The sequence below is a fragment of the Mustela putorius genome, unplaced genomic scaffold, assembly GCF_011764305.1.
Source record: "Mustela putorius furo isolate JIRA1106 unplaced genomic scaffold, ASM1176430v1.1 tig00000450_pilon_pilon_pilon, whole genome shotgun sequence".
Taxonomy (NCBI): domain Eukaryota; kingdom Metazoa; phylum Chordata; class Mammalia; order Carnivora; family Mustelidae; genus Mustela; species Mustela putorius.
Genome location: NW_025421385.1, coordinates 26088205 through 26105893, shown reverse-complemented (window position 1 = coordinate 26105893; position 17689 = coordinate 26088205). Strand labels below are relative to the sequence as shown.

Sequence of the window (17689 nt, the reverse complement as noted above, 5' to 3'; positions counted from 1 at the left end):
CCTTTAAGACCTTTAAGACTTTGGACTTGTAAAGCCTTCACGATTATGTTAGCCAGCTCTATTTATTTATTTATTTTTAAAGGTTTTATTTATTTATTTGACAGACAGAGATCACAAGTAGGCAGAGAGGCAGGCAGAGAGAGAGAGGAGGAAGCAGGCTCCCCGCCGAGCAGAGAGCCTGATGCAGGGCTCAATCCAAGGACCCTGGGATCACGACCTGAGCCGAAGGCAGAGGCTTTAACCCACTGAGCCACCCCAGCGCCCCTAGCCAACTCTTCAAAAATAAATCTCTCTATATATACATACACATAACCTGTTGGTTCTGTTTGTCTTCAGAAGCCTCACACACTTACCAACAAGTGTTACTCTTTTATATGTTCATTCCATAAATATTTGCTAAGCAGCCATTATGTGCAAGACATTTAAAGATACATTAGTGAACAGATCAGGAAAAAAATGTTCTAATGGAGGAGACACATATGGAATTATGTAGCATATTATAAAATGATGAATGCCATGGAGAACACGAACAGGTGTAGGTAAGGGAGGGGCAGGATGTGGGGCCTGGGGAGGGGAAGAACTGTACTTTTAAATATGGCAGTCGAAAAGGAAAATGCTTTCTTTCCATTGTCTCCTATCTTGCATTGTTTCAGGTGAGAAGTCATTTCCAACCGTTTTCTCACCATGTTTCCTCACTATGTGCTTGCTGCTTTTAAGATTTTTTTATCATCATCTTAGGTTTTATACAAATTAATTAATGGGCTTTGCGGTAGGACCCTGCTTGAGATTTGCCGAGCATTTTGGAACCATGGCTTTGTCTATTTTCTCAAATACATAACACTTTTGACCTTTTCCCCCTCCTATGTATTTTCACATTCCCCCTCACCCCTACTGTAGGACTGCAAATACGCAATGTTAGATCACTTAGCATTGTTCCACAGATGAGGCTGTGTTCATTTTTGGTTTTGTTCTGTCTCTTTTTGGTTTATTTTCAATTGTCCTGTTTCCAAATGCACTGATATTTTTGTAGTATCTAAATTGCTATTAAACCCACGCAGAGACTTTTTCATTTTGGATGGCTTATTTTCACATCTAGAAAAATGTTTGGCTCATTTTTATATTATTTCTTTGTTCATTATATTAACATTTTCTCAAATCCTTTAAAAATTATTTTATAATAGCTTTAAAAAAGTCCCTGTCTGCTAGTTCTACTACCTGTCATTTCTGAGTCTGTTTCACTGGCTACTATTTTTCGTGGCTATAAGTCACATTTTTCTGCTGCTTTATACATCTTGCAACTTTTAAAAATAGGATTCTACACATTTTGAATGTTGTCTAGATTTTCTGACTTGTTTGTTTTGTCTTCCTTTAAAAAGTTTTGAGGCACTTAATTTGTTAGTAGATCAGCTTGATCCAATGGATCAGCTGATCCATTGATCAGCTTGTTTTCAAGCTTTGGTGGGGAACATCTACAGCCCCACTGCAAAGGTGGGCCTTTCTGGGGTTGCTGGTGAAGACCCTGGTGTTCACAAGGTCTTTCCATTTTGGTCAGAAAGTGGCAGCTTCTGACTTGTTAACCCTCTGGTAGTTGTTGGCTTACAGCTCCCTGGTAGTAGTTAGCCTGAATCACGAAGTCTCGTGCTATGCATGTACTACTTAAAGGTCAGCAAGGACACAAAAGGAGACCAAGGCAGAATTCTGGGACTCTTCGTGGTAGTTCCCTGCCTGCAAATTCCAGTGGCTTCAGTCTTCCTGAATTCATTAGATACTAAGGCAGGGAGACCGCAATATTCTGTGGGTTCCTCCGTCCTTGTGCCAGATTCCAGAAAATATCTCCAGAAAGGCGGAAAGATGGGGCCGTCACAGGACTTGCTGCTCTTACAGATGATGGTCCAGCAATGCCTGCTGACTACATCTGCAAAGGACTGCTTGATCTCGAGTGGTTTTCTTGCTGTTGATAGCAGGAGGGCTGCTCTAGGACCAATTACACTGCCAAGGCCAGAGGCAAATTCCTGTCATTATGTTTTCATTCTTTTAACTAATTTTTAATTTTTATTAGATAATTATATCTTTAAGAGTATATTATTGTGCATGCTTGAAATACACAGATATAAGAATTAAGGACATAATTAATATGGAACTAATTTCAAAGACAATACCCATGATTCATAAAAAATGTAACAATGACATATTTCCTTCCATTTCATTACCCAGTAAGGTATTTTTACTGTTTCTGTTCCACCGAAACGTCTATGAACTACCTGCAGCCTTTGGGTCATGCTTCTTCTATGTAGAGGTGAAAGTGTCCAACATTCACTCTAACTTGCTGCACTGCTCTCATCAAGCCCACATGCACTGATTCCTTCCACCAGGGCAATGTGATGGCCCCGAGCTAAAGGTCACCTAGAAGAGAGTGTCTGAGCATGGACTACTTCAGATTTTACTGCCTACCAGCAGCAAGTGCTTAGATTTGCAGGATTTGCAGATTTCCAGCTCTCCAAATGAAAATACCCATTCACTCTCTGTCGACAGGTTCATTTTGGTAGACCACCTGCTGCTAGCCAATCAGATTCTTCTGCATTTATAAATCAATCATAATGCCTACACCTGTCTAAAATGCCCAGCATTTTTAAACACTCGGCAGTGCACAGGATGTTGTAAGGTGAACATCTCCTTCTCAGAAAAAACTGTTCTAAAGAACAGAGATAATCTGTACTTGAGAAACAGCAGTGGGATTCCAAGTAAGTTATAGTTTTACCAAAAATTCTAGAAAATCCCGTTTAATTTGGCTGCTCTTTCCTAGTGACATTTTTCTGTGTTCAGAAGCAGTTTCCCATCACTACACGAATCGCATTTCGCTGTATGGGTCTTTGCCACAAACCACACATAACATTGAATGCCTCCAGTGCGTTCTCTTCCATCTTTTGCCAAGCTCCTCACAGTCTTTCCAGAGATCATCAGTTTTGGAAAAACCTCATATAAATTTCTGATTTCCATTAATCCTTTTCTCCATTCTCATTCTCACTATATTTCCAACTTACCCATCATCATTTTAAGTGGGTCTCGTGCAAATAACGTTAGACTTGACTGAGTTTTAAAAAAATCTGACCTAAGTATCTATATTCCATTTCCATTAATTGTTATTGCCGATATACTGGCTTCCACGTTTTTAACTTCAAGTATTCTATTCACTTTGCTCTCCCCTTCTTTCCTGTTGGTATTGCATTAATAAAAATTTCTTTATGAACACTGTCCCTTCTTTGACTGCTTTGGTGGTTATGTATACCCTATTTCTAAGCTTTTATGTTTTCCTTAAGGTTTTCATATACAAAGTTAATAAACTCATGTCCAGAATTTTAGTTTCACCTTATATTTAATTGATCCTTTGTGAATATTGTCAAGCAATCTTATGATCATAACTTTATCAAATGTAATGAAAAGTAGCCTCATTAATACTTCATAGTTTTGTTTTCTTATCCTTTAAATAAAGATGGAATTTTTATGGCTTAGTGATTAAAGTTATGATATATCGATCATAAATGATGGTTGATTCAGTTGCAGTGACCCAGCTGATGGAAAGACAGGGCAGTAAAACTCACTGCAAGAACACACCAAACCTTTGATGACAGGTGTTGCGAGCACATCTAATGAGTTTTTCTCAGCATTTCTGGCTGGATTAAGTATTGTAGCCGTTTATTTTTAATCGAAGGTAGAAAGCCCCAAGGTACATTACTGTTGGGATGCCAATTCAGTCCGTCTTTTTCACTATAGCTCTCTTCATCACAACCCAGTCACAGTCCATAGTCACCAGGCAAATTTGCTAAACTGGAAACAATTCTCAATTTTCAGATGCTCAAAATCTCAGATTTTGAAATCATTTTTAAGTGTCACTGCTATCCCCAAATACATAGGTTAGAAATACACCTTCTTCCACTAAAATCGTAATAATGTATATTTATTAGCCTTAGCTTCACATTCAGACTATTTAAAGGCAATTTTAAAAATGAATTTTGGAAATCACTGGGAGGAGGAAAGAAAAATACTATTAACGAAGAGGACACTTGCATCTCAACAGAAAAAAAAAAAAGGGACTTTTCTAGGACGCCTGGGTGGCTCAGTCGGTTAAGCATCTGCCTCTGATGCAGGTCATGATCCCAGGGTCCTGGGATAAAGCCCCAAATCGGGCTCCCTATTCAGTGGGGAGCCTGCTTCTCCCTCTGCCTGCTGTTCCCCCTATTTGTGCTCTCCTTCTGACAAATAAATAAATAAATGAAATCTTTAAAAAAAATAAGTGACTCTTCTGAAATCCAGATAAAAAGAAAACATAAAAAACTGAGCCAAGGGCCCCATTAGGCCTTCACAAAACACTATAAATTCCTGTTCACAAAATATTATTGTTTTTTCTTTAAATAATATGATATCAACTAGAATAACTGTGTTCTCTGGAAGCAATTAATCTGATTCAAGAGCACAGACTTGTTGCAACATGGGAGTAATACTAATCTGACCAATTATAAAAGACGTAATTCTTAAATCTTTGCTTTTCACAGCTTTCTTCTACTTTAAGTCTATATTGTTTAAACAAATTTTCCTTAAGTCAAATGATCTTATTTCATGAAAATCACATTTTATGTAATTAAGTATTAATTAACAAAAAATTTCTAGGAATTACTATAAACCAAATATTTACATTTGTGGATATTAAATCTAGTAACTCTACTCCAAATACCACCAACAGGGATGAAAGCTATCACTTTTTTTTAAAAGATTTTATTTATTAATTTGAGAGAACACAAGAGAGAGAACATTAGGGTGGAAGCAGAGGGAGAGGGAGAAGCAGGCTCCCCGCCGAGCAGGGAGCCCAATGTGGGGCTCCACCCCAGGACCCTGTGATCAAGACCTGAGCCAAAGGCAGACGCTTAATGACTGAGCCACCCAGGCGCCCCTTAAAGCTATCATTCTTTATTTACTCATAAATAACCATTCTTTACTATTCAGCTTTTCATTATCCATAACCAGGCAAACCTCAGTGGAGAAAAACAAATGAAAAGTCATCCCAGTCACGGCTCCCTCGCTTCTGGGGTGGGGAGGGGGAGCTGGAGACAACTATGGTTACCATAGTGGCTGGTTTTAACAGGACATGATTTAACTTATGCCATCAAACACAGTTGGCCACTATTCAGGGAATCTGAGCTAAGGCCATTTATTCCACCAGCGTTTACCAGGAGTTGGCCACTGCTGAACCAGGTTCTGAAACACACAGATCAATAGGACAGGGTCTTTTTTTTTTCCCCCCTAAAGATTTTATTTATTTATTTATTGGGCAGACAGAGATCACAAGCAGGCAGAGAGGCAGGCAGAGAGAGAGGAGGAAGCAGGCTCCCTGCTGAGCAGATTCTAGGACCCTGGGATCATGACCTGAGCTGAAGGCAATGGCTTTAACCCACTGAGCCACCCAGGACAGGGTCTGGAGGAGCTCATGCTCAGATGCAAGTAAGAGAGGGACTCACACATGCACACAGAGTAGTAACGGCAAGAAGTGCGAAGTATGAAGGGGGTGCAGAGAAGGGCAGCTAACAGGGAGCAGAGGTGGAGGAAGGGTGAGCGCTGAGAAGGCTCCAGGGGAGGGTCCTTACGTGATTTTAAAAGGGAAGTAGAATTTCTTTCAAAACAGTTGCTTGAATTCTGCCTCCTTACAACTGCTACGGTGGTACAGCTATCTGGTCCCCAGAACTGTGCTGACATATACTGGAGCTGCATATGTTCACTCCCAAGGGCACGGACTGCCAATGGACAGCAGCACGTGCAGGGGAGACTGCGGTCGGCTACGCGCCGGGAGCAGCCAGTGCTGGGGTCCTCAGGCTGTCCTCAGGTTGGAGAGGACCGCCTCTCCCAAGGTCACAGATCCTTCTGGGTTCTTCCCCCATGTAATGACTGATGAACTCAAGGATATAAAGCCCCAGTCAGGAAAATGCTGAAGGTGAATGCAGCTCGAGAGCTCCCTGAAGGACTGGCCGAGGTCGTCCTAATGACTGCATTACAGCTCACCTCCTTCCTCTCTGCCCTCGCCCCCCAGCACAGGCTTTGAAAGCACGCCCATTCAACTTCTGGTCCGCGTGCCAAGGAACCTGACCTGTAACAGCATGCAAGGCAATCACAACATCTCGTACACAGGCAGTGTGTAACCTAGCAAAGCCCACAACTACTCAGCCTCCTGGGCAGGCCCAACAAACAATGCACTTCTCCCAGGGCATCAGCTAGAAATGAAACCAGAGTCAGCATGTGCAGAACGAGATTTCAACCCGACTGCTGATAAGGTGCTTACGTAAAAGAATGTGGCTCAGGACTATGAGTCGGCTGGGAATTCTCAGCCTGACCTATTCAGTTTTCAAGGCCTGACTGAGGAAAATTCCCCCAAAGGGAGGCTGGACGAGTGTGGAAAGAAGTGCTCCCCTCTAATCTTTTGCTTTCTCGGCTTGGCGTGTTTTGTGCTACTGGAGAAAACTGCTGTAAGTGTTGGCTTCTGTTTTGAAGAGGGGACCCAGTAATGGCTGTCACATTCATTGACACTTATCAAATGGCATAAGGTGTGGGATTATCAGACTTCATACTTTCATTAAAGAAGCCACATTAATTACCAAGAAGTTTTACTTGTGTGTATTGTGGCACTAGGCTACACTGAGGTAATAATATAAGGAAACCCTTGACAGACATCATTCATGCTGTAAAATGGAGTATGTATTTCGTTCTGTATTCTGTTAGGCTCACATATGCTGCTTCAACAAACACAAAATTCACATGAATCAGCACATTCAGGATATAACCTCTACAAATCCAGGAGTCATAACACCACAGAATTTTTAAAAGATAAACAGCAACTGGAATATACCTGAGGGGAATCTAGTCCCAAGTAATGTTTTTATCAAATGTCTTCAGTTAATGCCTCACCCAGGTGTGACAGTGACCCATTCAGACCTGGGTCTGGATCATAGCTGCTCCATATTTACAAGATGTATCAGCTTTACCAACTATTCTTTGTGGTTTTTTTAAAGTTTTTATTTATTTATTTGACAGAGACACAGTAGGCAGATAGGCAGGCAGAGAGACAGGAAGGGAAGCAGGCTCCCCACTGAGCAGAGAAGCCCAACTCTGGGCTCCATCCCTGAGATCATGACCTGACGAAGGCAGAGGCTTTAACCCACTGAGCCACCCAGATGCCCCCATGCTTTTTTTTAAATGAATTTACAGAAATGAGTGTGAAATACAATAAGACAATACTAGCAGTTTTTCTGGAAAATGGGATCTTTATAGTTTATTTTAAACGGGGCATCTGGGTGGCTCAGTGGGTTAAACCCTCTGCCTTCAGCTCGGTTCATGGTCTCAGGGTCCTGGGATCAAGCCCTGCATCACAATCTCTGCTCAGTGGGAAGCCTGCTTCCTCCTCTCTCTGCCTGACTCTCTGCCTACTTGTGATCTCTGTCAAACAAATAAATAAAATCTTTAAAAAAACACAAACCAAAAAACCACAATAAACCTATGTTATTATTATTACTAGCACATAAAACTTTTAAATTCACTGAATTTGGCTATTCTCAGTCTCCATACTACACAATAAGAACAGCTGGGCCTTCTACATGACTGGAATCAACTAAGTTTTCTTTACGCATCTCATGTTAAGAGAAAATGAACAAAGATCACTAAATGTTGTAAACTCCCAATCATTTGTCTACAAGGTATTTTTTTTCTTTTTTAAGATTTTACTTATTTATTGGAGAGACAGAGTGAGAGACAGTGGGGTAAAGGGCAGAGGGAGAAGCACGCTCCCTGCTGAGCAGGGAGCCCGATGTGGGGACTCGATCCCAGAACCCTGGGATCATTACTCCAACCGAAGGCAGACGCTTAACTGAGGGACTGTTAAGCCTCTGAGCCACCCAGGCACCCCTAACAAAGGTGTTTTTCAAAACAACAAAGACACATAGCTAATATTTGTGTGTGTGTGTATAATATGTGGACTTGTATCAAACATATTTTCTTTTTTAAAAAAAGATTTCATTTATTTGACAGAGAGAGAGAGAGAAGGCGGCTCCTTGCTGAGCAGGGAACCCAACAGAGGGCTGGATCCCAGGACCCTGGGATCGTGACCTGAGCCAAAGGCAGAGGCTTAACCAACAGAGCTACTCAGGTGTCCCAAACACATTATAAGCTATTTTATGCAAGAGGTACTGAACTCCCGCCATGTGGTCTTGTGTTAACCAAACCTCTACAGACATGAAATTCTTTGGTATATATAATTTCCACTTAGAATCTAACAAGAAGTGAAGTTTGTTTGTTTTTTTCCCCCCCATAATTTGAATCTACACACACTTTTTCAAATTGATGAAAGTATTCCTTTTAAATATTAGGACAAAAGAATTGTATATATATATATATATATATATATATATATTTTAAAAATATCCTAAAAAGCAGTGAGGTTTAAAATGGTCTGGAACATTAACAAAAGAAATAAAATGGATTTTAATAGCTTTGGGAGTTAATCATGTGCCTCTCAGAGCAGGAAACTTTATGTTTTATTTTATAGTCTCTTTTGGATTCCTTTCACAATAGTAGTGAATCCTAACATTATCTCTTTAATATTAAGTATGTTTCCAGAACTTAGCTGAGGACAACTTTTAAAGGTCAAACTAATCATTACAATGACGGTGCCTCGCTTAGGCGACTCACGATGGATGTGTACAACTACAGGAGAGCTGAGGTACCCCAGGACAGGGGCAGTCACAGGCTCCTGTGACCTGGATTAACACAAACATCCCAACAGGGAGTCATTCAGTCAGAGCACTTTCCCAGCACACTGTGGTCCCACAGCAATGCGGGAGAACAGAAACCAACCCAAAGCCCGTATGAGGTGTTCCTCAGTATGCCAGAAACAGATCTGACAGAAAATTTTAGGGGGTAAAACAAACAAACAAACAAACAAACAAAAACCCGCACTCAAACTAAGATGAGTAACTAGGTCTTGACCGGACAGAGCTGCCATTGCTGTTTGCGGGCAGAGCAGCTGGGTTGTTTGAGAATCCACTGTTTGTTTTCTTTTCTCCCTCACTGACCAAGGGGGTGAGGTGAGAAGCGACTGATCTGCAAATCCAACCCTCTACCCCGAAACCCATCTCTCCCCCAGCTGTCCCTGCTGCTAGCTTGAACTCTCAGCCGGGTCTGGGGCGGCTTCTGGCCTTCCCGTCCCCACGAAGCGCTGGATGTTCCTGCGCTAATCAGCACGACGGATGTTATCATGCCCCGCGGTTTCTGGGGAGAGAGAGGGCACGAGCGATGAGTCCGGTTGGGGATCCACCCGGGACGGACAGAAAGACAGCCGCTCAGCCGCCCCGGCGGCGCGCGCAGGGGACGGGGGTCTGGGAGCCGCGGCGGGGCGCGAGGCTCTCACTGCACGAGGAGAGGAGGCTCACCAGCGAGGCAAGCTGCGCGCGCCGGCTCCGCCCCCAAAGCTCGGGTCAGGAGGACAAAGTGTCTTTAAAACGGCAGACGAACGGAACTTGATGGACATTGTGCCATGCGCCCCTAAACCCGTCAGCAGTACTGTGAAATGTTCATAAACCGAAGAGCCGACTACAACAAGAACAGCTTCCAAAGGGCCGAGCGCGCCCATCTGTGCTCCCGAGGATCGCACGGCCCTCACACCTAGGGGACACCAAGCCTATGGCTTCCTGGGCCCCCGGGGAAGAGATGCGCGAAGTGCGCTGACCACGAAGAGGGCTGCCGAGCAAGGGCTCTGCTCAAGCCGAGCTGTGCAGTGAGTAAGAGGCAGGTGAGGCGGAATTCCCTGAGGGACACCGAGACACCCAGGCCACCTATGTTCTGGAAGGCAAAGCTGGGTGCACACCAGGCCTCGAGGGTCTTCACGTGCACGAACCTCACACTAATGTTCACTGTGTCCACAGAGTCCAGCACTAGGCAGTGATTTCACACGTTAACATATACATCTAATATACAAACCTCTGCACAAATACACACATACTTGAATGTCTAGGGACCACAAGTGAACACACAACGGAGATATGTGATAAACATGAAGATTAGGATTACCTTTGTGAAAAAGAAGCCCTCTTTTCAAGAATGAGTTATGACAGAATTCGGTTCTCAATACAGAACTCAGCTAGACAGTCACAGAGACGCTGGGCATTTTCTCCGTAATCCTTTCTAAACGTACTTGACACATTTTCAGAATCTTCATTCTAGAGCACCCTCTGCTGGGAAAAGTGCCTCAAAATACTTGATTTCCCTGTTTCTATTCCCCCCACACACCCCAAATGCTCTGAGAATCACTCTAAAGTAAAGGGAATTTTTTTTTAATCCAGTAGAATCTTCAAAAACATGACAATTTCTATTCTCCCACAATCCTGCCTTCTAGGTAAAACCTTCTGGTCTATATTAAATAATTGACACCACTGTCCCTCTAAGCCAAATGCTAGATGGGTTTCACATTACCCCAGGGCCATGAGGGAGCTGCAGGGCCCGAGGGAGGAGGCTCTCGGCCAGCAGGTGAGGAGAGTGTCGCTGACCAGCACACACCCTTCTGGGACGGAGCAAACCATGGAGGTTGCTTCCCTCAGAACAAGAGACACCAGGAAGGTAGCCTCCCTCCAGCCATCTTGAAAGGTCCCTGCAGAAAAAGGATGGACGGGCGCTACAGAGGGGACCGTGCTGGGAGCAGCAGCCTTGGGAGGCAGCACAAGCGTGAGCCAGAGCATTTACTATCCACCGCAGAGAACAGCAAACAGGTTCCCAGAATGGAGGGGCTCTCCCTACGCAAGGATGTCTCCCTACATCAAGGAGCCCAAGACACCGGGCATGACTGCGAGCGGACAGTAGCAACCAAACGCCGACAAACAGCTCCGGAGCAGCAAGAATCCTGTTCACCTCCTCCAACTCCTCCTCCCTGCAGGGCCGCTGCAGAACCAGCCCACGAGGAGTAACAGAGGGGAGAGAACTGGAGACTGTCATTGCTCAGAATGGCCTCACCTGTGAAGCGTCAATTCCAGAGTCCCCATCTGATCATCCTCCCGAGTCTCCTCCTGCCCCTTCGCGTCCCCTCCTCCTGTTCCCCAACCCCCGTCTGCAAGCAACCAGTGATCTGTACTGTGCCTTCATAGACTAGTCTGCATTTTCCAGAATGTTCTATAAATATAACCAAACATTCTGTACTCCTGCGTTCTCCTTTCTTCTAGCTTTCATTGAGCGTAAGTATTTTGAGATTCATTCCTGTTGCTGAATATATCAACAGTCTGTTCCTTTCTACTGCTGCGTAGTATTCTACTGTAGGGATGTACCAGTTAGTTCATTCATGCGCTTGATAGTGGATAACTGGGCTGTGCTACTGTGAGGCTATCTTGAATAAAGTCTTCGCATGGGAAAAAAACAAAACAAAAACCCCAAGCAGGGAGTTGAGTAGTCCCTATTGCCCGTCCAGTCCCTCTTGTGCTCACCAAATATGAGCTGGGCAGAGGGAAGCAGCATGTGATCTTCTGTAACAGTTCTAATACCCAAAAACGTCCAGAAGCTGTGGGTTCTGCTACATGGTATCAGTCTTCCTGGGGGCAGATGCTGTCAAGGGCAATGATGGCAAAACTAAAGCTTCTTCCTGGTTCTATGTGGTGGACTGCTCCAGGCAGGAAGACCTCTCTGTGCAAGAAGGCAGAGGAGACCTCTGTGAAGGAAAAGGAGTCCTAAGGAGACAGTGTCTAGGATACAAAGGGAAGTCCTCAGTGAACCTGGACGGCAGCAGCCAAAGGGAGGGGTGCGGAGGGTCGCCGGAGAAATCCACGCACATCCACACACTGGCCAGCCACCGTCCCCCCGAAAGGCCCCACCAACCACACCCACAAAGCCCAAGCTGCTCTCACATCCGGCAGCTACCTTCTCACCTAGGAAGCCTGAGTCAGGGTCAGTGAGATGTTGTGCTGAATCCTCTAGCCATAGACTTTCAGCCAAAAAAGCCCCAGGGGATATGAAGGAAAGAGAACTGGAGAGAAGGGATGTGCCCGAGGCTGCACCAACAGGACAAGGACACAATCTCGGAGTTTCTGTCACAGTACACCATCACTAGCTCTCCATTCAGACACTGTTGAAGTGTGGAAGGTATTAACAAAACACTGGGTTCAAAATGATGATCCCCAAAGTACTACTTGAAAAATACCACGCATCAGTGTGTGGTTATGAAGCGACCGACCCTGGCACCTGGAGGGGTGACACCTGTTATAACAAGACCACCCAAGCGGGTGGAACACAGCTTCAAGGAAGACCATGCCCAGCCTTGACTTACTAAGCCTGCTGGTTCTTGGAGACTTGCTCTATATATTTCACTATTAAGGCTCTGATCCAATATAAAGTTCCTTGGGACTCACCACATATGTCCCTGAAGTTTTTTAACAACTTTATTACTTCTGTGCAGTACAGATGTATCCTTTCAACAGTCCTCGCTGCTGTTTCTACAAGCCTTCTTTCCTTCTAACCAGAGAGGCTGAGTGCACCGGGTTAGGAAGACACAGGCTGTGGCTCTAACACACTCAGGAGGCAGTTGCAGCCAGGCACGTGCAAGGTAATCTCCAGGGCAGGCATTTTACTTCCTCCATGCAATGGAATGGAATGATCACCTCCTTTTTGAGGCTTTGGTAAAAATTACATCAGATAACTTACATAGAGTGAACACCTTTTTAATGAATGGTAGAAGGATCACATCAACTACTTCAATGTGCTTTTCTTTTCACTTTCCCGGTAGAACTGAATGTAGGTATGTTAAATACATATATATCTCCACTATATTTTTATCTTTTATTTTTTTTTTGAGAGTGAGTGAGTGAGTGGGGGTAGGAAGGGCAGTAGGTTTGAGAGAGAATCTCAAACAGACTCCATGCCCAGCAGAAGCCTGACACGGGGCTCGATATCACAACGCCCCTGAGAACATGATCTGAGCCAAAATCAAGAATCAGATGCTTAACGACTGAGCCAGCCAGGTGCCCCTCACTTCAAAACTGGCTGCTCACAACAATGCTAAGGAAGGGGCGCCTGGGTGGCTCAGAGGGTTAAAGCCTCTGCCTTCGGCTCAGGTCATGATCCCAGGGTCCTGGGATCGAGCCCCGCATCGGGCTCTCTGCTCAGTGGGGAGCCTGCATCCTCCTCTCTCTCTGCCTGCCTCTCTGTCTACCTGTGATCTCTGTCGAATAAATAAATAAAATCTTTAAAAGAAAAAAAAAACAATGCTAAGGAAACACCCCACATATCCATTGACAGATGAATGAAAATGTGGTGCTATCCATAATGGAATATTATTCAACTATAAAAAGGAACGAAATTCTGACACATGCTATGACATGGATGAACCTAGGGACTTTGTGCTAAGTCAAACAGCCAGTCACAAAAGGACGAATACTACATGAGGACAATTATACGTGGCACCTAGAATAGTCCAACCCAGGGAGACAGAAAGGAGAAGGAAGGCTGCCAGGGAATGGGGGAAGCAGGGGAGATGGGGAGTTATTACTTAGGGGACAGTTTCAGTTTTGCAAGATTAAAAAGTTTTGGAGATGTATGGTTAGTGATGGTTGCATGATGATGTCAGTGTACTTAATGACACTTAACTCTACACTTAAAAATGATTAAACCAGTAATTCTGTTATGTATATTTTACCACAGCTGGAAAGTTAAAAAAAAAAAAAAAAAAAAAAAAAAAAACCTCACTGCTTCAACCAAACATTAAGAGAAATTCAAGCAACTTGAGCTGCATGCATATTCTACTATAAAGCTTGTTTCCTTTTAGTCCAATACACTAAATTATATAAATATTCTGGCATTTATTTTCAATATCCATGTTACTGTATCAACCAAATACATCTACCTTAATTAAAACAGGCCTGCTGTAATGAAATTATTAGCTCTGAAATATAAAAATTTCTCTAGGAAAGTTGGCCTTTGATTTTATGAAGAATCCAGGGGGAATAAAATTGATTATTGAACATATTATTTAAGGTTTTCTGCATCAATACCTTTCCTCCAAAAAGATAAAGAGAAACACATGATCTAACATTAAAACACTGGTAGCTTATTCATCTCCCTAATTGTTTCACTCAGATGAGAGTAAAAATCTATATTATTTTATAAACCAACATCTATTAACCACAGTAACCAGAAGACTTAAATAGGAGGAGAAGCTGAACTAAGAAGGAAAGGGTAGAAACGATCTATAAATAGAGTCAGAGACAGCATAAAAAACAAATAGGTGAGAAAAATGACAGTAGTAACTACACAAGGATGGCTCAAGGGGGGAGGCACTTAAGTGAGAAGGAAAAAGCACGAGAAAAGGACAGTTTCAGGTCACAGAACTAAAAATTCACACACTGCATTAAAGTCTGGCAAGTTTTTTCTACTAAGGGTCAGAAAGTAAATATTTTAGCTTTGTGGGCCACGGGGCCTTTTGCAGCGACTCAACCCCGCTACTGCCATCCGAGAGCAACCCCAGACGACACAAAATGAAGGGTGCAGCTGGGTTCCAATAAAGCCTTATTTACTAAAGCTGGCAGCAGGCCAGATGTGGCCTGAAGGCAGGCAGCAGTCCGCCAACCCATTCTAGGGAAACTTATAAATAAATAAATATAAGGACAATCTGGAATAAGGTGTATCAATGCACATGAACTAAAACACTATGGGTTCCTATTCTATCTCCTGTGAACCAGACCCATGAGCCCAACTTTGAATATCAAATGTTCCTTTTTTTGTTTTTTTTAACCAAAGTTCTAAGTAAGTGACTCTGGGAGCTTTATAAAGATCTTCTAGTGGATTTCTCATTCCCATTATAAATGGGCCAACAGCCCACCTCTATCAAAACATTCAGAATGCTTTTCTTTAAAAAATACTTCTTACTACCCAGAAATAAACTAGTAAGAGTTAAGTTTTTACTCTAAGTCCCTCTAAGTTTTTTCATAGTTGACTCTCAAGATACAGAATAAAATCTGGGCCGGTAACTTCGAAGACTTCCAATACAGTTTGGTTATGGCCAAGACCCCCAAGCAATACCTGAATATCTATTAGATGGGAAAAATCTCAAAATGCACATTTTGATGTAAAAACAAGTGAACAATATGCATGAAGAGAAAAGCTGTGTGAAAAAGGAACACATATACTCCCTCTCTCCCCAATTTCTCATTTATACAAAGTAAATTTTGGGGAAGGATACTTTCCTCACTTCTGAGACATAAGATTCTGAATTTCAAAATGTTCATGTTTTGCTTTATGTGATTCTGCACTTTTGCCTTTTTTTTTTTTTTTAGCCATAAGCATGTATTACTTTGTATTAAGGTTTTTATGTTGAAGTTGCAGTTAAAAGGTTTATCATCACCTTCATTATTAAGAGTCAATTGGAATACCAATACTTTTAACAAGAGAATATTCGCTCACAGGACTCATCACATCCTTAAAGATCACACAACAAGAACATCCATATACACAATCCATGGGACATTGTGTTTGTGGGGCAGTTTCACAGTAGCTCCATACCTCAGCTCCGCCCATCCACTTAGGCTCATCCGGAAACTCAGCACACAAAATATCTTCCGACTGATCAGTTCCCAACACATGGTAACACAGCTTTTGATGGAGGTTGGTGGATGTCTCCGTACCTGAAGGAGTTAAAAATGTTACTGAAGTGCAGTTGGCAATTTTAAGAAAAAAAATCTATCCCACCCATATTGCACAATGCTAGAAACATTTAAAAAGTTATTTACCTGGCCATGGGATACAAAGTTAATATGCAAAAGTTAACTGCTTTCTTATATACCAGCAATGAATATGTGGCATTTGAAATTAAAAACATAGTATCATTAAGGATGTGATATATAACATGGTGACCATAGTTAGTTAATGATACTGTATTGCATACTTAAAAGTTGCTAAGAGAGAAAAAGCTAACAATTCTCATCACAAGAAAAAAAAAAAAACCATAACAATGTATGGGGATATGATTGAGACTTACACAGTGATCATTTCAAAATATATACAAATATTGAATCATTATGTTATACACCTAAATCTAATATAATGTTCTATGTTAATTATACCTCAATGAAGAAATTTTATTTTATTTATAATGTTATGTTAGTGACCATACAGTACATCCTTAGTTTCTGGTGTAGTGGTCCATGATTCATTGTTTGCGTATAACACGGTGCTTCATGCAATCTGTGCCCTCCTTAATACTCATCACCAGACTCACCCATCCCCAACCCGCTCCCTTTTAAAACTGTTTGTTTCCCAGAGTCCATAGTCTCTCATGGTTTGTCTCCCCCTTCAATTTCCCCCCCTTCATTTTCCCCTTCCTTCTCCTTACGTCCTCCATGCTATTCCTTATGTTCCACAAATAAGTGAAACAATATGATAATTGACCTTCTCTGCTCGACTTATTTCACTTGGCAAAAAAAATTTTTAAAAACCACAATACCATTTACATTAGTACCCCCCAAAATTAAATAGTCAAGTACAAATCTCACAAACTATGCATGACTTATATGAGGAAAAACTACATGGGCACCTGGGTGGTTCAGTGGGTGAAGCCTTGGCCTTCAGCTCAGGTCATGATCTCAGGGTCCTGGGATCAAGCCCCGCATTGGGATCTCTGCTCAGCAGGGAGCCTGCTTCCCTCTCTCTCTCTGTCTGCCTCTCTACCTACTTGGGATCTCTGTCTGCCAAATAAATAAATAAAATCTTTAAAAAAAAAAAAAAAAACTGATCAAAGAAATCAAAAAGAACTAAATAAATGGAAAAGCTCCATGTTATGGACAGGAATACTCAATGTTGTCATGTCAATTCTTCCCCACTTGATCTACAGATGCAATTTAATTCCAATAAAAATCCCAGCAAGCTATTTTGTGGCTATCCGTGAGCTTATCCTAAAGTTTATATGGAAAGAGAAAAAACCCAGAATGGCCAAGACAATATTGAAGAGAAAGAACAAAGCTGGAGGACTGATACTACCTGACTTCAAGATTTATTGTAAGTAATCAAAACAGTATGATACTGGCAAAAGAACAGACAGATGAATCAATAAAGCAGAGCAGAGAGCCCCGAAACAGACCCGCGTAAATACAGTCAACTGGTCTTTGAACAAAGGAGCAAAGCCCACCCCAGAGGAGCAAAGTCGGCCTTTTCAACAAATGGTGGTGGGACAACTGGACACCAACATGCAAAAAAATGAACCTAGACACAGACTTTGTACCTTTCAAAAAAACTAACTCAAAATGGATCACAGACCTAAACGTAAATGTGAAACTATAAAATTCCCAAAAGGTAACATATGAGAAAATCTGGATGACCTTAGACCTGGCAATGACTTTTTAGATAAAATGTCAAAGGTACAACGCATGAAAGAACCAAGTGAAGCTGGACTTCATTAAAATAAAAAAATTCTGCTCTGTGAAAGACACTGTCAAGAGAATAAAACAGTTCACAGACTGGGAGAAAATATCTGCAGAAGACGTATTTGATACAGGACTTTCACCCCAAATTTACCAGGAACTTTTTTTTTTTTTTTTAAAGATTTTATTTATTTATTTGACAGAGATCACAGGTAGGCAGAGAGGCAGGCAGAGAGAGAGAGAAGCAGGCTCCTTGTTGAGCAGAGAGCCCG

The 17689-nt window shown here is 42.4% G+C and overlaps 1 protein-coding gene across 3 annotated transcripts in view; it reads right to left on the bottom strand.

The window, feature by feature from the left end:
• LOC101674902 (prolyl endopeptidase) overlaps positions 1 to 17689 on the bottom strand; it is a 113688-nt gene that overhangs the window by 65640 nt on the left and 30359 nt on the right. For all 3 annotated transcript variants that reach the window (XM_045080258.1, XM_004753430.3, XM_004753431.3), the window contains one exon: positions 15565 to 15686. In XM_045080258.1, coding sequence (XP_044936193.1) covers positions 15565 to 15686 — 122 coding nt within the window. The remainder of the gene's footprint in view (positions 1 to 15564; positions 15687 to 17689) is intronic.